Source organism: Phaethon aethereus, assembly GCF_964289735.1.
Source record: "Phaethon aethereus genome assembly, chromosome: 7".
Classification (NCBI taxonomy): domain Eukaryota; kingdom Metazoa; phylum Chordata; class Aves; order Phaethontiformes; family Phaethontidae; genus Phaethon; species Phaethon aethereus.
This window is the reverse complement of record NC_138583.1, coordinates 24,286,060-24,305,779: the sequence shown is the minus strand read 5'-3', so window position 1 is coordinate 24,305,779 and position 19,720 is coordinate 24,286,060. Positions and strand designations below refer to the sequence as shown.

At 39.8% G+C, this 19,720-nt stretch overlaps 1 protein-coding gene across 2 annotated transcripts; it reads left to right on the top strand.

Moving 5' to 3' along the window:
* Positions 1–1,245: 1,245 nt before the first annotated feature.
* Positions 1,246–8,616, top strand: CCNJ (cyclin J; the record flags this gene model as incomplete). 2 transcript variants are annotated; one of them, XM_082002064.1, is made up of 5 exons in its annotated part: positions 1,246–1,414; positions 3,349–3,559; positions 5,974–6,273; positions 6,398–6,524; positions 8,205–8,616. In XM_082002064.1, the coding sequence occupies exons 1-5, from the start codon at positions 1,346–1,348 to the stop codon at positions 8,614–8,616; spliced, it is 1,119 nt and encodes a 372-aa protein (XP_081858190.1). In that variant the 5' UTR covers positions 1,246–1,345. The 2 variants fall into 2 exon arrangements, with proteins under 2 accessions (XP_081858190.1, XP_081858189.1); XM_082002063.1 differs by having other exon boundaries at positions 6,365–6,524.
* Between the last annotated feature and the right edge of the window lie 11,104 nt (positions 8,617–19,720).

Sequence of the window (19,720 nt, the reverse complement as noted above, 5' to 3'; positions counted from 1 at the left end):
GTAACTAGAAATAGGCCTTCTGAATACAAAACAGGTGCACAGCACCTACTGCTAAACCAGAAGCACAAGTGGGAGCTCCTTTTGGTAATCATCTGCTGGGATACAGAGGCCCACCCTACAGCTTGGGTGAAGAGCAGACATTATTTAAAAGGAGGATGCATACTACTAGAAGCCTTCTCCTTGGAACTTAACAAGCAGCGAGCAAGAGCTCACCCACAAAACAACACTAATGCTTGCGCCACGTAGCCTTTTGCGGCCCAAGAGGTGTACACCCTTCACCCTAAAGTGAAAAACACATCTGAAGTGTAGAACAGCTACATGAGATACAGCTCCTGAGACAATCACTCCACGTGTTAAAAACGTTACGGCTGAGTCAAAATAGGAGAGCCAAGGGGGGAAAAAGAAAAAAAAAAAAGGTTCTATCAGGTGCTCAGGGGGCTGAGGGCCGCCGCACTGCGGCCAGGGAGCGCCCGCTGACCCGCCCCTCTCGAGGCACCCGGCGAGGAGGCCCCAAGCGCCCCGCAGCCCCCGGGAAGAGTTACGCCACACCCGGGATCCCTGTGAACGCGTGAGGCGAAAGCTCCGAGCCCCCTCCTGGGTGCGTGAGGCCGCCTGCACGCGGCACCCCCGAGCGCCGCCGCTAGCGGCCCGACCCACCCCCTCCCCCTGGGCCTTTAACGGGGCGGCTACGGCAGCTCCGCGGGCCCAAAGCCTTCCCGCGCGCGGCCGCGGAGCGCAGGGCTCGGCGTGCCCTGTGAGCGCCGCGCCCTGATTGGCGTCCGGCGGGCAGGCTGTGCTGTAAGGCGGCAGGCGATTGGAGGGCGGGCGGCCGCGTGCGGGCGCTGCCTGGCTTTGTACACACGCCGGCCCGCTCGGCCCTTTAACAATGGGCGAGGCGGGCGGCGCTGCCTGATGGCGGGGGAGCCCTCGGGACGCCGCGCCGCGCTCTGGTGCCCCGGGCCAGGCCCCGCCGCGGCCGCCAGCCGCGCCGCCGCGTAGGGTGAGTGGCGGCTTCGGCGGGGAAAGCGCTGCCGGCCTTTGTCGGGGCGCGATCATCCTCCCCCGGGGCCGCGACCGCCGGCTCCTCCGCGCTCCCCTCGCCCGGCCGTGCCCCGCGGCGGGAGGGGGCGGCTTAACGAGCCTCACTTGTGCCCCGCATGGCGGCCAGCTGGGCCGGGGGGCCGGGGGAACCCCGCGGCGCGGGCGGCAGCTGATCGCGTTTAACTGGGGGCGAGCGAGGAAGGGGCGAGTGTGGTGCTGCCCGTCCCGTCCCGCCCCGCCCGCGCTCAGTGAGCGCCGCTTCCTTCCCCTCTGCCCAGGCCCCGGCTGCCGCGCCGCCCCGCCGATGGAGCTGGAGGCGCAGTGGTGGACAGGACAGCTGGCTGCCGACATCCACCAAGCGCTTCGCTACAAGGTAGCCCGGCGCGGTGGCGGTGGTTGCTCTGCGGGGGGCGGCGGGGAGCCCGGGGAACGGCGGCGGGGGGGCGGCGGCCGCTCCCTCCCGGCCGGGCGGCGCGGGGGAAGTTGGGGACTGGCGGCCCCGGCGCCTTTGTGAGGGCTCTAACAATTGGCGCCGGCCCTCCGGGGGGGAGCGGGGCGGAGAGCGCGTGCGAGGCCGGCGGGCTCGGCCCGCCTGGGTTTTGGCGGAGTTTGGCTGTTCTAAAGCTTGAGGAATACGGCGTCTTCCCCTTAGTTAATGCTCAGGCTGGCTTCAGTCCTGACAGTTTATCTGACTGCCCGGGCTGTTCTCTCCCTGCACTTCAAAAAGGCAAAGGGGGCACGGTGTGCTTGGTTCTTCTTTTTGGATGTGTAAGTGGGTCCAAGTCTAAACTCTGCAGATTGTGTTGTGATGCTATTTCAACAACAACAACAACAAAAACCACCAAACAAACAAAAAAAAACCCCACCCCCCAAATGACAACCAAACGGACACTAGGTGCAGTAAGAAGAGTAGGGGGTTTAGGTAATACTGCTTTCAAGTTGCCGAATTCGACTGACTCAAAGTTGCTCTTTGGGGCTACTTTCATAATAAAGCACATCTTGTGCCCAGAGCTGAAAATCAGTTTACAGTGACCGAACCTACTAAAAAAGTGCTTTTGCTGCCTGATAGTACTTGACGAGTGGATTATCTTTCCTGACTGTGTGACTCCTAAAGCAACTTTTTTTGTTTGCAGGGGTGTGGGGGGAACACAAGAGAAGGTCAGGGTAATTTATTTGCTACCAAAGTTACGATTAATAAAACTATGTTAGTGTTGTGAAAGGTGAATTCTAAAGCTTAGTAGGTATGGTTGGGGTTTTTGTTGGTTTGTTTGGTTGTTGGTTTTTTTCACTTCAACAGCATGTTTCAGAACCTTGAATTGACCTGAAAACTTTGAAAATTTTGGGCGACTCCATTCCACCCTGATGTCATCAGACCACCCCATTGGAAATGTAATTGTACTCAAAATCCTACTTAATCTGGGCTGTGCAATCTTAACTCATAAATTTATTCATAATAACTGAAGACAGCCCTGCTGTTCTGCTGTATACGGGAGGGGATATTAGCTACCAGGCAGGAGCCTGGGGAAAGCTTTTTATACCAGTCTAAATTTTGTATTGAAAGTAGATCATGCCACAGATTTTTCTCATCTGTGGTGTTGGTAGGGCTTTTCTTTTGTGGAGTTCCCCCCAAATCTGAGACCATGTGAGGTTTATGTATGCTTAACTAAATCCCTGAGAGCACACTGTAATTTGTGTCAGTGAAACATTCAATGAGGTCAGATTAAGTCAGGGTTTAAACATATGCATGCAGCAAACGTTGACACATGCACACCCCATTCCTCTTCCTAACGTTGCTACCTTCTGCTAGGTGTTGGTGTCCTTCTAGAGGCACCCGCAGGAGAACTGGCAGAATTGGAACAGGCAAACACTGCGGTACAAAGTCTGATTGCTCCGATGTAGCTGTAGCAGAGGGGGTTGAGTTAAGCTATTGGACTTTGCATTGAAGCAGCTGAGGAGTACTCGCATACCCTTGCTGTTTCCCTGCTGGGAGGTACAGCCTTTGCAGTAGAGGTAATACAACAGAAATGGTAAAAGGTAAAGTCACCCTAGCCAATTGCCCAATGACAAGATGTTAAATTTTAAGTTATTATACTAATGTTGTGCAGAACCAAATTATTTGTTCTTCTGTAATACAACTACAGGATTTTGTTTGGTGAAAAGGGATGCTGAAACAATGGGAACAGAAGGAAGAGGGGAGAAATGCTTTGAAAATTCCATGATAAATTTGAGAATATCAGCTATATTAATCTGATACCAATTCAAACTAAATGGTGGTTTTAATAAAATTGCATGCTGCTGTCCATCTAGGAGCTGAAGCTGCCCTCCTACAAAGGCCAGTCTCCCCAGTTACATCTGAGAAGATACTTTGCAGACCTGATTGCCATTGTGAGCAATCGGTTCAGACTCTGTCCTGCTGCACGACATCTAGCTGTGTATCTGTTGGACCTCTTTATGGATCGTTATGACATATCTATACAGCAGCTGCATGTGGTTGCTCTTTCCTGTTTACTTTTAGCAAGTAAGTATGCAGCACCAAACTTTAACTAGAGCAATATAGGTTCTACTGCCAAATACAAGGTGTGTCTTGATGGGATACAGCAGATAGGGGAAACAAAGTGGTTATGAAAGACAGGCATATTAGTGTATATCAGCTTGGCCCAATTGGTAAAGCCTTTCTTTAGACTCCTGTTTTGACTTCTCTTGGCACCTGATGAAACTGAGGGGAGAAAGAACAAACTGTGATTAAAAACAATGTTTATGCTTGGAAACAAATTGTTCTAAGGTGAACTTTCAGAGCTGTACTGTAGGAATAGAAAGACTGTCTTTCTGAGGACATCTCAAAATAGGTAGATCCAGTGTGGAAATGAGAAATTTGCATACCTGTGATAAAGGAAGAAATTAAATAAACCGTATGTAGACTGTACTGTACCCTGCTGGTGGTGCTTTGTGGTTCTGGAATACTTCAGGTTTCATAAATTGCAATGTTCTTTAGGCAAGCTAGTGCTAACATACATCCTGTATTGTGACATACAAAATGTAATACTGGTGAAATAAGCTGGTGAATGCACAGTACTCTGAAGACAGAATTGATTACAAACACTCGTTATCAACAGTGCTGCTTATATTGACCTCAGCTAGATTGTTGTGGTGTATAGCAATCTTTCAACATTTGTGGAGCCCTTTCAGATGTCCCCAAAGAGATATGGGTGTAGTTTGCTGGAATACCTCCTGGCACTCGTTCTTAAACCAATAGATTCAGAGGATCAGGTCCTGGCAGCAGAACTAACTGTTGGTTCAGTTTCTGCTGATCTGTTCCTCTGAATCTATTTTCATTTTCTCAAATAAGGCCCTCTTTGCTAGAAAACCAGAGCACTGAGGTGTTGGCTATTTTTGGTATACTGCTTCCTTTCATTGCATCCCTTGTCTCTACCAACACAGCTATTCATCAGAACAGTTAAACGAGAAAAGGGTTATTTCAGATTCTTCTGGGGGTAAACTTTGACTGGATGCCACGAGCCAGTAATCTTCTCTTGGCAAGGGATGAGATGCTGAGTATGAAAACCTTGCCTCAGAAACCAGTGTAATCCATTTAGAAAAATGGATTGGCTTTGAATTAATTCCAGACTTTCAAATGAAATTCATATTCTAAAGAGAATTATAATTTTTTTTTTTAAATCACCTTTGCTGTCTTTCATAACAAGCTGCAAGTAGAGCTTCGAAAGCCTGGTGTACTCACTCTTCTGAGAAGCAGTGTACGAATTGGTTCAGAAAGCACAAACCAGAATGCTATTTTAAACTTTTGCCCCCTATGGCTTAAATAAGCAGTTTAATCAGCGGTGGCAATAAGTTAGACAAATCACACTGTAATATATCTGATAAGGTTATAGAAGTAATAAGAGAAATGATTATGTGATTCCTGAAGCTTTTATTTCTGTAATTACTGGAGTATGGGAAATAAAAACTAACAGACTGGGACTGGTGTTGGATTGAGTCCTGTATAAGTACTTCCACTATTGAAAAAAAGCAAACTTTCAGTATGATCAGTCCTCTAAAACTCTTTAAAAATGTGCATTTACAACATATCATGTAGTACTGAATAGAGAGTGTAAGATGGAAAGAATTTGCAATGAAATAGAAATAGCACAACCATATGGCAAACTGTATGGAAATGTGACACTTGTTTCTCTTATTAATGCGTTTTCTACATATACAATTTTGCTTCAGGCTGAAAACATACAGGCCTGACGAGTTAAAGTCCAAGAAAAGCTGAAGCTACTAACAGTGTTAAAGTTGAGACAGTATATATGGCAGTGTGGGTTTTCACATGCGTATTGCTGAAATCCACTTGATTGAAATGCTGGAGCAGCTTATCAACTATCAAACCTACAAATGTACCTGCCATGACCAGCATTAAAAGCAGCCACGTTGGCTACAGCTCTAGCTATACTCTAATGAGGGTTAGAAACAAAAAGGGTGTGTGGGGGCGGGTGGGTGACTAAAGCCAAATGCTGTGGTTGTGTATGCCAGGTCACATCACAGTGGTATTTCATTGATGATGAGGACACATTATATGATAATTTTGTGACAAAAACTTGCATATGGTGTGCCAATGATGTCCTAACAGAGCTTACTTCTGCTCTTGGCAGTTGGCTTCTGTGTGCCAGGGTGGGAAAACCAACAGGAAACATGGCACTGCAACAATATCATACATGGTGTTTGACATTATCTGCTGAAATTTAGCCCTTTACCGTACATACCCCTTTTTGTCTCTGATGACATCTTCCATTTGAGCTTTGCATCTGCAGGAAAGTCTCAAGCTTTTTTGACGTAGTAAAATTGAAACATGACCAACGCAGACATTAGATACAATCTGTTTTATAGTTCACTTGTGCTGAACCTTTTTTCCCCCCTCCTCTTTCTGTTCACCTGAAGGTAAATTTGAAGAAAAGGAAGACAGTGTTCCCAAACTTGAACAGTTGAACAGCTTGGGTTGTATGACTAACATGAATTTGGTACTAACAAAACAGAATTTGCTTCATATGGAGCTGTTGTTGCTAGAGACATTTCAGTGGAATTTGTGCCTCCCAACTGCTGCTCATTTCATCGACTATTATCTTTCTATTGCTGTCCATGAGACTGATCTTCACGATGGCTGGCCAATGGTTTGCTTAGAGAAGACTAAGTTATATATGGCAAAATACGCTGATTACTTTCTGGAAGTATCACTGCAAGGTGAGTTATGTATTTCAGGTAATGACTCCTTTCTTGTCTTGATAGACAATGTCCAACTTAAATGAATCTTTTTCTTATTCCTTCTTTCTAGATCATGCATTTTTAAATTATGCCCCTTCTCTAGTTGCTACTGCGTGTGTAGCATCTTCAAGGATTATCTTGCGTCTCTCGCCAACGTGGCCTACCCGACTGCATCATCTTACTGCATACTCCTGGGATTTTCTAGTGCCATGTATTGAGCGACTATTAATGTAAGTTAACAACAGCAGATTTTCTTAAACCCATTTCCATGTTTGTTGGCATGTTTAATTGCTGTTAGCCCTGAAAGTAAATTTCTTTTTGAATTTCAATTTTTCTATTCTAAAAATACTTAGGTAATACTATTAGGTAATAACTGTTTTGTTCTCTCCAAAAAAGAAAACCTTATCAGGTCTAACCTCTTTCCTGTTCTTTCAACAAACAAACCTCAGCCTTGCATTTCCACTGAACATCTTTTGGCATGCTTTGAGAATCTGTTAAATAGTTTGTTCCCAAGCTCTGTAGTCTGCTTAGAGAGGAAAAAGAGGTAGTGAAGAGTAATAAAGCCATAGGAGCTCCTACTTACTCTGAAGACTCTATGCCTTGGAAGTTCAAGGGAGGCTCCAAACAGATTATGGATCAAACATGCAGACTGTTTGAGTGGCCAGCTTTGTGGGGGAGGAAATGACCAGGAGGCTGTATCCATTTTTGCTGTATCTGGTTTTGCACTATAGTGGAGAGATACAGCTAACATGAGATAAAAATGCCAACAAATGCCAAGTGAACCTTACTGGGAGGGGATGTTACATAATTGGTTCTTTTATTCTAAACCTTAAGATCAAAACCTATGCGCACCATAACTGGTTTCCTGCTACAGAAGTTTGCTCTTGCCCTGATCAAAATACAGTTGTGCTCCATAGAAGCACAGGAACAGCTGTATTGGGAAGAATCACATCTTCCTTATAAGTGTGACATTATCACTCCGATGGCCTCTTTTGGCTTTATTAATGTGTGTAATGAAAGCAATAGTACCTAAAGCTTGCAAGCGCTGTTGCAGAAGTGTTTTTGGTGTTGCTCTGGAACACTTGGTGGTGGGGAGGTAAAGCCTTTTAGTCATCTTTGCAGTGCACCATAAACAGGTGGCAGTCTTTTAGGTAAAACTGGTGAGGGGTTGAACCCCAGCTGTCTTCAAGAGTTCTGCCCTGTATAGGCAGTATGAAAACACTTAGATGATTTTAGGCCTGACTGAAGTGTGTAGGTGGCACCTGCTTAACCTCAGCATAAGAGCAACAGAAAGAATATGTCTAAATACATTTGAGACAGGTGTAAATCAAAAGGAATTCAGGTGAGCTAAACTGTCTAACTTAAGTACTGGGTAGGCTAGAAAAAAGGTGAGAGGAAGAAAAAAAAAGCATTTCCACTCCCCAGAGCAGGATCAAATATACATATGATCTTTAAGTACTGTAACGTAGATCTTTAAAAACCCTCTGATGTCATGTCTTTAAAAACCCTATATTCTATTAGCCAATTTAAATGAGTTAGAAGCAGCAAGTAAGTTTTAATTTCATGTTCTGGTAATCTGGCATTTTATTGCAGTACCCTAGCAGACCTTATTTATTGCACTGGTAATTTTAGATACTGCTGTATTATTTGTATTTACTTGGCTTTTATCTGCATTTTGTATTGTTAGGAAATGAAGTGAAATGCTGAAAAGAAACTGTATCCTACAGAAATGAATTTTAAAACCTTAGATGGTTTTAAAGGGTAGGCTAAAATGATTTTGTCTTTCTTAAGCTTTGGAAGCTTTCAGACAATTGGACCATTTGTTAGAATGCTCTTAAAAGTTAACCCAAAAGAGTTTAAGTTATTGTAATATCTGTTTTCATGTAGTCTGTCTTCTCAATTTGTTTTAGTGCGCATGATAATGATGTGAAGGAAGCAAACAAGCAAAAAGGACAACACACTCAGTCTGCCCAACATACTGTATTTCAGACCCCAGTTCCAACTCCCCAGCAGGCTAATGCTCAACAGCACATACCACAGTATCTCCAAGCTCATCAATCTTCATTACAGTATCACCATCAGACATCACAGCAGCAAAACTGTCAACAGATAGTATCATCTAATCATACAGCATCTTACCCACTTCAGACTTGCCCTGCTGCCTTACAGTCTAGTGTTCAGGCTCGAGGCCATGTGCAGACTGGTGCGGCGATGTCACTAGCTGTTCCGCTAGAAGTGAAGCCATGTATAAGTGTCTCCTACAACCGGAGTTATCAAGTGAATGGACGATATTCCTGTATTACTCCCTGCTTTGAGAGGTGATAAGTATAAAATGGTTTTGTGCTTGCTTGTTTGAGGTGGGAAGTTGTGTTGAGGGGAATTGTTTTGGGGTTTTTTTGTTAAACCTCAAATGAGTTTGACGGCAACAAATTGAATTAAAAAAACAAAGTGTCTTTCCAGGAAAAAAAGCAACTGGATTGGCAACCAGTACCATAGCTCAAATACAGACTGCAAAAAATAAGCACACAGAACACCCTCTAAAAAGAATGTGTATACCTGGGGGTATTAAGTTCTTACTCTGGCACTCAGAATACTCTGTGCTTCTAATGCACATCTTTGAAATACTAGTCAAAAGAAAAATAGCTGTGGACTAACTACAGACCTACCTTTTAATGAAGGAGATATGCAGTATTATTTTGAAGACATTTATGTAATACCACCATACAGTATTAACACTTACTTTAAATGTACTGAAACTTAAGAATCCATTGAATGCCAGACTTCTCCAAATACATGGGGACCACAGGAAGAAACAAATCTCATCTGGCTAACTCTTGCCCCTTTTTCGGCACTGGTGTTGGATATTTGCTTTAGGCTAAGGCATTTGAGTTAACTGGTATTTTGGCTAGTTTTTAAGTTTTGTACCTCACAGGATAGACACTAGGTTTTTGCTTCTTTTCTCCTCCCTTTCCTTTTTATGTTTAAAGTAACTCTTTCATACTAACTCAGGGAATTTTCTACTTGTTACTCTGTGCTGCTGGTTTGTACACTTAATTGGGTATAATTTGAGGGAGGAAGGTAGAGAGGGGAAAGACTATAGCAAAGGAAGTGGCTTTTCTTCAGGGCATCTATATGCAGAGTACCAAAGGGGATATGTTAGTGTTCACGGAATGTAGATGTGAGCTACTGCCCAGCAGTGTGCTATTGAGTAACTGAAGAGAAAGTTTCAGCTGAACTTGTACTATACCAGTACTACTACAGTGGCTGTGATTCCTCTGTGTATGCACACACACACAAACACACATATATTATTAACCAACAGAAAGCATCCTCCAATTGTACTGACAGTACAACTCGTACAATAAAAGTACAGTTAAATGCTTATAGAAATCCAGTTCTGTCAGGCTTATAGTGGAGGGAAATTCTCAGGTAATAGTGGGGTGACTCTTTCTTCTACTATTTGGGAGTTCCAGAAGAAAATGCAGAGATTTACTCTTCTAAACGGGTGGATCAAAAATATATTGCAGAATGAACTGCTTTATCACAATTAAGGTGCTAATTACTTAACTTTATGGAATTACATTATCTCCTGTGGAGTGGATAGTCTGAAGGTAGAAAGCTTCACTCATCCAACTCTTGGATGAAAACAGTGGTAGAGATATTAATGGAGGATTTTTTTTTTTTTTTATACAAGAAGATACCTGACTTTCTCCTGTGGTAGAATATGGGAGGAAGAGGTATGGATGACAGGATTCTTAATACTTTAAAATATCTTTATAGTATGTGGACTTAAGGCTTTTGTTTGTTTTATTTGTTCTTTTACCACCTTCTCCCCTGTCTTAGTGGCAGCACTTAAAATTGTGTACCATCTGATGAATCTGAAGTATTGTGAATCTTAGAGAGAGTGTTTTGAAAGTAGGGGTAATTAAGATGTTATCAATATTAAGATGAAGGCTTTATCACAGGAGAGGGGGCCTTACCATAGTGTTCAGAATGCAGGGAGGAGAGCTGTGTTCATACTTTCTGGGCCTGAATAATAACATGCTACAAAAACCTATTTATTGTTGAGGAGAAAAAAATCCTGTTTCTCTTGGTTTTGTTTGTTTGGTTTTTTTTCCATAAATCCACGTTTTTTTGTGGGCTTTTGTAGCATCTATGTGCAAGTCAAGAGGGATGGGAGGGTGAATGGAAGAGATGGCCCCCCCTGCTTTATACTGGAGAATCAGCTTTGAAATAGGCAGAGTTGTTGGTCAGTTCTTAATTAAAGTGCAAGTTGGTTTGGGTGTGTTTTTCCTTCTCTTCATCTCTTAATGAGTATTTCCCCCATGTCTGAGAGTAGTGTTAAGTAGAAACTTTCCACCTCATAAGATGCCATGCTTTTTATTCAGCATTGTTACCTATTTAACAGGGAAATGGACTTCCTTCTGATGGTTTCATTTTGCTGCAATGCTATATCCAAGTCCTCAGTGCTCTAACTACCTCTGATGCTATGAATGTACAGTCTTGTAATGGACCTTGACTTGAAATAACAGCAGATGCCTGTAGCAATTTCTTCTGTAAAATCTTTAAATCAGCTAACTTGTCATCTTTGTGACACAGCAGCATAGGCTCTTCGGTTTGGGGTATTAGTAAATTTATCCCATAGGCATTTGATATGTAAAAATTTAACTAATACTTAACACTGGAATTAATGGGCAGGGGGTGTATTCAGTTAGTTAATACTGCAAATTTACATTTAATAGGGTATTTTTTATTTGACTATTCTAAGACATTAGGTCAACTGTAAAAATCCACTACATACTGTTTGTTTTTAATTTATTACTTAGTCTCAGTTTTTTCTGACACTACAGCTGTGTAACGACTACAGAGAAAATGTACACTGAACAGTTTCAATGTATTATTTAAAAGGGCTTTACCAGTGTACATTAAAAATACACTGTTCTTACTATTAGAACCAAAATGTGTTTTTTATGGCATAAATAAGAATGGTGCTCCTAAATACAAAATGTCCAAAACAATGGAATCTTTGTGAGTGCTATGCATTCAACTTATTTTTAAAAATAAAACTAGTTTTGAGTAAGAAGTCTCCACTGTGTATTATGGTTTTTTTGTGTGATTTTTTTAAAATATGTAAACTGACCCTCATCTGTCTTACATCTTTAGCCCATACACAGGGATGATGCAAGGTCTTTCTTCTTTCTCCCTACCCTTTCTGTGACACTATAATAAGCTTCAGGAACACTCTGACTTTACAATTGAAAAAAAAAAACCAGGAAGGAAATTGTGCAGGAAAGGGCTTTAAAACTAATTGTGCCCACAGCATATGCTAAACATTGTACACTTCAACAGTGTGTCTAATGCACAGCTGGAACAAAGAAATCAAGAACAAAAGAACTGGAGTAGTTCAAGAACAGGGGTGTGAATTAATTTTGTTCTCATTCAAAAAAAAAAGCAGTGATAGTTGCAGTTTCATACTTCTAATACTAGAAATCATTTAGGAGAAGATGTGGGAATAGCCTTTTGTCAAGCATTACAAGTGCTTAGGGTTATTTACAATAGTTGTGAAGGCTGAGTCATGCTAAAGGCAGCACAAAATCTTGTGATGCATCCTAGCAGAAATATTTTTGTATGCTTACAGTTTTCTGATAGCTGCTCCTTACTAAAAACAAGTTCTGGTTCTTACAAATGTGAAATGTGCACATTATTAGGAACAAAGCTATGTGATTAGGGATGGAGCAGAAGTAGGTTGCATAGAATTTAACTCCTCTTAAGTTAGAAAATGAAATTGTGAGGTCTCTGTTCGCTTGCACCCCTCTATACAGGAATAAACTCTGATTGTAAAAACCCTTCTAGAGGCCTAGAGACAGGGAAGAGCAAGCTCTACTCTGTCCCACTAAGGAACAAGGGCAATGCTCCAGGATGGCAGTGGCATGCATATTACATGCCTACTTCAGTCTGGAAAATTTTGTCCTCACCATTAGGGCAGCAAAAATCAAGTCTGTCTGGACTGTCTCCTTGAAATCTAACATTTTTATATTTTTTACTATAATTACAAAATAGGAACCATCCATAACCTTTGTAAGTCTTTAACAACTAAAAGGACTGCCAGCTACTTTTCACTTCAGTATTTCAGTAGAAGTCTCAACTTCAGATTTTAAATGGCAAGTCTGGGCTTGTTGTGTTTGTACATAAGAAAAGTTTTCTCTCTGCTTCCCATGACCCAGGTTCATTATCTACATTAAGTATGAGGATATTTATATTCCTCCAGCATTGCAAATTTAGCTTAAAAGGTAAACATTTTAGTGACTGGCACTTCACCAGAAAAAGATTTTTTTGCCACTGTAATACTGCTTTTAAGAATATATAAGCCAGAAAGCATTGTAGCATCCTCCTTTAATAATTTATTAGCTCTACATTCTGAATGTTCACAGGAACACAAGCCTCTTGAGTAGATAAGGCCATATCTGACTGAACACAAGCACCCAGTTAGTCTTATTTTATTACAAGGTTGTCAACAGCAATTTTTTAAAACACCAAGCAGCAATAACAAAATACACACTTATTTTTAGTCCCCATTACAATGATATTTTAGAAGTTATGGCACAAGCACACTTGTGAAGTTCACATTACACATTTTGCTCTTTCCCTGTCATTGAATGTTATGTAATAAATTTCTGACTTCAATAGGTAAGACAGACATGCATTCTGACAAAGGAAAGCACTTGCTACTAAACATTAAAAAAAAAACAAATGAAAGACAACCACCTCACACTGAATAATTACAAAGTAACTATATAGAAAGTAGCTCCAGGTTTCAAAAATTCTCAGTGCAACCAAGGATGTGGGCTTCTGCTGCCAGTTCTACCAAGAGAAGGGAGACTTAAGGAAGACTGACAGGTGTTAAAACTGCAAACCTGAGATTCAGTATGTAATGTTCAGATACTTCACCAGTGCAAGCCAGTTAAATTGTTATCACACCTATTAGCTGGTATATGCATTCTAAAACTGTTTAGAAATACTACTTGCTTTTCTTTGAACACTTGAATTTACTCTCCTGAAACAGCAAGATAAAAGAACACTTCCATAGAACAATCCATTAAAACTCTCTTAAAAGAGAGTATGTGTTCTCCATATTCTATGAATCATTTAAAAAGACCACTCTAAGGCTATTATATTCTGTAGGAATTTTTTTCATGCTAATCCATCATTAATTACTAGGAGATTTAGAGGCATTAGAGTGCTATTTTATAGTTTATTCAGCAGATAATGTTGTTACAGGAAGATTCTAACTATATATAACACATTGGCTTATTTCTTCTTATTTTCTTGCTACTGAAAAGATGTGTTATGGTCTTGCCACATTTTGCAACCAAAAAGCTTAATAGCTTAATTTCCTAGTTCTCATTCCTTATCTAGACAACCATTATAGATCCCTTCCAACTGAAATATTCTAGTCTATTACCTTATTTCATGAGAAGCAAGCAACTTTGTTTTTAAACATTATAACTAAGGGATACTTATTCATGATTGATCAGAGAAACTAAGTAGACCCACAAAACCAAAACATTATTTGGATATGGATGAGGATACACTTCAAGAGAAAATTCTTTGCTGGGGATTTCCGAAAATTGATACACAGCTTCAGTTACTAACTGCAAATGCATGTATGGCTTCTGGATGTGGTATCTGGTAACTGGGGAAAATTACAGCTGTAACTGCAATTTGGAAGGATTATTTAAGAAAAAAAAAGGTACACATTTATCAATAAATGTTTTCTAGTTAAAACCTTTTAATATATAAGATATGCTCTACTACATGTGCAATGCTTGTAGTTTAAATGAAGCATTTTATAACTACCTTTTATAGACTCAATCAGTTTATCTGGTAACCAAGCTCTTATACAACATGAATTATTTTCTCCTTAAACACCTTTTTCTATGCATCTTCAAGTATCTAGGTATCTGTACGATATTTAAGAAAACAAAGATATGTAAAGCATTACTTAGAAATTTTCAGAAAATTAGAACAGACAATAGAAGTAACTGAAAATTACTGTATGTATATTGACACATTGGCACAGTTACACTATGGATGTTCCAATGTTCAAGCCCATCAGACCAGGTACTTCTAAGCCTTACCCTCCTTTCAGTTTGACCTACAGATTTATTAATGGGACTCCACAGCAGAAGAGAAGGGCAGATTGTGAAGCTGCCTATCGTCAGCACAATATTGCGAAAGATTTTGCCAAATGGTCTTCTGCTTTACCCTTTTCTACAGAGGTCAACTATACGCACATTTGCATTCCAAACACCTGTCAATTACATTGCTTAGAGAAGAGTTTTCTAGTTGTTTTGTGAGTTTTTAAAACACTGACAGCAGTAATGTTTTGCTAAGTGATGCAATGTTTAGATGCATAGATTTTGCAGGAGGGTCCATGGCACTCCAGATGGCATTGCTGTGCATCTCCAGAGATGGAGAAATTCTTCAGAAATGCCAGAGACTGAGTTTCCAGGGAAAGTACCTGTATTTTGGAGAGCGGTTCTATGCTTCTGGCCTTGCATCATATCTCAGTGCTCGTATCTTATCTTAGTGCTTGTTCACTGTGGCACAGTAAGGACAATCTCCAAGGACTTGGATATTCCATACCCTTCTAGCAGAGATTATGAATACCTAGAAGACTATCTTCATTGACAGATGGAATGGGTGTGTAACCATGCATCCAAAAGACTGTTGAATGACAGATGTGAAAACAGGATAAGATCCTACTAGGAAACAGGTTCTCTACTAGTAGAAAAGTCCCTATTGGGCTTCTATACCCGAGTTCCATTTATGTGCTCTAAAGGGATCCTCCCTCAGCACAGACATGGTTGTAAGTCTGGTTTGAGAATTTCTTGTAAAGTCTCCTAAGACTTAAGAGAAATAGTTGGTAAAAAAGGAACAAGCATGTGGCACTACACCTAGGAGAGACCACAAACGCTAAAATACATCAGGAATTCTTTCCATTTCCTTCATCAACTAGATGGTGGTAACACAAAATGTAGCTTGGAAGCACTTCCATCACCACTTTCTCTTTGAGAATGCTGCCTGTTTGTTTGTTTGTTTCCATAAGCCATTCCCTGTTTACATATTCCTATTTATACTTACATTAGTACATGCATTGGTTTATATTAAGCAGGAAACTATTCTATCTCCCTGCTGATTTAACTCCACATTCTTACATTCTCCATGTTGACGAAGCAGTCAACATTCTGGAGGGGATAAAAATGTATCAAACTGCTTGTAACATATCCCCTCGCCATACAGCCCCTTTAAGAGATTCCAAAAGAATTTTTCCAGAGCTAGTACAAATGCCATTTTTTCAATACAAAATAGGTATCAGCAACGATGTACACTTCCAGTGGAAAAGAAAGTAAAAAGGCTATTTAGCTTTCTTAGATACTCGCGGCAAGACTATAAAACACAGATTTAAACCAGCGCTTTCTTCCGCAACCTTTTACCAATTGTTCTCTTTCCTTTGAAAGAGGTGCAGGACAACCCTGAATAGATCAAAGTCTTTCATATGTCAAAAGAATAATTACAGCACAAATTACAGCTGTCTCAAATACTACTGTATGTTGAAAAAAACCCAGGATTAAAGGCATCAACTTCCATTAAGTATTTAATTTTACCTCGCATACAGTTGCAGTGACTGCACTGACAAACTGAAAAAATTGGTATTGCTTAAAGAAGAATCTAGTAAGAGCAAACAGCAGAGGGGTGCAAAATAATAGGACAGACGCGGTAAAGTTGTTGTTCTTATTAATGTCTCCATTATTTACAAAAAAAGAAAAACAAGAAACATTTAGCAGAACTGAAAGGCAATGCATTTAAATACAAAATTAACTAGAACAAATTATCACAGCTTTCAATGAGGGCAAGAGCTTAACAGGATTTTCAAGAGATTAAGCATTTACGTAGCTAATGAAATCACTCAGGATTTAAGCCAAATACTAATGGAGGTAAGGAAGAAACACCTCAACGCAGATTAGTGAATAAGAGTCTATGACGGGATTTCTTATACCTTCCAGATAGTGGATCTGACTAAATGCAGAAAGAGAACTTTCCTAGACTTGATACAGTAAACCAGTTAGTTTTCAATAAATTTTTTGTGGTGTAATAGTTGTATATTTGATTTTGCTAAGCACTTCATAATGCTATATGCTTTTCTTAGGCACAGAAGTAAAAATGTGCAAACATTTACTGATTCTAAAACAGACATTCCCAAAAGCACCTATGTTTTTTCCCCCAAAATACAGAAGATATTTACACAAGAATACTGCATGTTGTTCTTATTTCCCACAGCCAAACTGACGCAACACTATATGCAAAAGTATAAGGAATAAACTGTTTGCCAGAATTTCTGTACGCTCTCTGTTTCTCTCCTAGATGAAAAAAAAAAAGTCTGCTTTTAAGAGAATCCCTTTCTTCCTCTGCCCCACACACTTCCTTTACAGCCCTTTGATGAAAGAGTTGCCAGGGTTTGCAAAATTCAGCTTGAAAACTCTCTTGGAACTGTATTATTATATGGTTATTTCCACAGACAGTTTTGGCTATCATAGCAAACCATATAGCATATATTTAGCTAGCAGTTAAAGATATTACTTTTTTCCTCTCTGTAAAACAAATCATTATTCTGCAAGAATTTAAAAGAACTTAAACCAGATTGTTTCAGTAATCTCCCACCTCATTTACAGTTATTATTTATTGTGCAACTTTTACTTCTGATGTCCTCTAAATATCAACATCATATTCATCCAGTATGTTTGATCCATAGGTATTAAAGATAGAAGCCAAAAAAAAGAAACTGCAAAAATTAAAATATATGTAACTAGAGTATGTATATAATAAATAGTAGTAAATGAACCACAATCCAAGTTATTTAAGAAACATCTATGGGAATTATGATAAAAATTACACTCTACAGGATTCACTTCCATAGTCAGTACCAGCAATTATCAATTACAGTATTAAACTGTGAGTCAAAGACTAATTTCACAAGTTTGGGTTTGTTTTTTTTACTGGATGCTAAAAAATTAACTCATACTTACGTGAGTTAGGATAAACATCCAATTGCTCTTGTGGCAGATTCAGCACCTTTAATACAGTTCATTACTAAAACTCTTCTTTCGTTGTTAAAACCACAAGTTATTATCTCTTCTGTTTGGAAATTGTGCTTTACATTTCTTTTAAAAATACATGCTCTTTGAAGAACTGTTTCTTTTTAGTGTCCTATAAACTAGAACATACAAATTACTTTGATTTGTAACTTCAAAGCTTGACTGCAGAGGAAAATCATGTAGGTAAACAATATTGTGGGCTCCAAGGCATTAATCCATCCTATTTTGCAATTTGTAACGAATAAACATACCTACGAAACTGATATTCAAGTTAAATTATTTTTAACTATTTTCAGTGGATAACAGTTGAGGTTTGATTGTTGCAGCGATGGTTAAAAATTGTATTATCTTTAAAATTCTGTCCATCACACACTTCTGTAGGAAATAAATGTCTTATTCGAGGTGTGTCCAAGTAAAACTTGTGGTATAGTCACATGAAATGTACTACAATTATGTATTTTTGCTCACAGGCCTGTATTACATAAATCACTTTAATACAGTATAAGAGATGGTATTTAATCTATGAAACCCATCTAATTCAAGTTATATAAACAATTATTACTTTGATTTCATATGATATCTTCCTCAAAGGATTCTACTAAGCTCTGGAAAAGGACACCAACACTTGAAGAGAAGAACAGTAGTGGGCTTTTCCCAGCAGAAAACATCCTGTGACAAATTCTCTTGGGAAACAGTCTTTTGCTAGTCTTCTAGGCTCAGAAAAGTAGAAGAGAAATCTTGGAATGATGCACTTAAACACTAAAATCTAAGGAACTTGTAAAATTAAATTGACTTGGTAGTGTTAGGTTTACAGTTGGGCTTGATGCTCTTAAGGGTCTTTTCCTACCTAAATGATTCTATTCTATGATGTTAAAAGACCTCCAGTATTCTGAAAGTCACTTTCTCTGACCCTATTCAAATTGACAAAGGTAATTTAAATAAAAGGAATCTGTAAAATAGCCAATTAAAATTTTTATTGCAAACACAGCTGTATTCTAAATACCCGTTAATTCACTCCCCTCTCTCAAACTTCCTACAGTGTATGTTCTCATGATAGGCATCAGCTATGGCTGAATGCAGAGTCTGGAGCTTGAACAGAATAATCCAAATATTGTGACTGAACTTTCTATTCTTCTCTGAACTCTTTGTGTTGCTCAGACAAACTTCATTTCAGTTCCTCCTTCAGGCCTTCATGCTCTCCTCACCTTGAGGGAATCATGCCCCCACCTTTCACTGTAGTCACAAATCGCACAAAAGTGGTGCTTCCTTTAAAGGTTTTGGGAACAGGCTATTTTGAAATCATGGCAGCAAAGTGGGGGACTGTCTTCACATCAGCTCTAAGATGTACAGAGACACAAAGAGTACTCACAAATAATACCACCCACTGCAGTTGTTATAGTATGTACTACCGGACATCAAAGAATATTATCACTCTGAAAATTTAAAAACTTTATCACCTTGCTTTTATAATAACCAAACCTCCTACGACGTTTTGTGGAGGAAAAATAGGAATATTTTATATTAAATTTTAAACTACTTTCAATTGCTCCAGAGGAGCTGAGAACAGAATTGTAACTGATCTCATATGACAGAAGTCTTGACAAAGGGTCTAGGAGCTCAAAGAAAAGAAAAGAAGATCAAAACTTTTTAACATTGTGAAGGCAGACATTTCAGGTTCTGGTTACATGGGTAAAGCAACACTTTTCTTCGTTACGATACTAGTGTTTTTCTGCCACTTACCCGTACCTTTCAGCTCCCTCTTTTACCTGGCAGTTTACTGATAAGATATTCAATAGATGAGTAGGCAACACAGCTAGCTGCTTTTTCTGGCATCTGCACATGCAGTTAGATATTTCTTTGAAATTACTAGAATTCTAAAAATCTACAGCTCTTCAAGTACACATCCAATGATGTTTACATGAATAGCCCTGTGCACAGCTGTCAGTCATAGTGCAGCACATGTTGATATATATGCTTACAAGAAAGGTCTAAAAATAATGCCTATAATGATAATAACTGGAAGTAGTTAGGAAATTATTTTTCATGAGGTCACCATGCTAATCAAGGTTTTGAGAACTGACAGAGCAGATAAAATATATTGATAATATGAGGTATGTCAGTTGTTTATACCTCATTATCAACATTTGTGTCAGTTTATACCAACCGTTATCACAGGCTTTATTTCCACATACAGTCACTGTATGACTCAGGAATCCACATAATTTTTTTCTGATCCTAAGGGCAACAATAAAAAAAAAAAACAAGCAGTG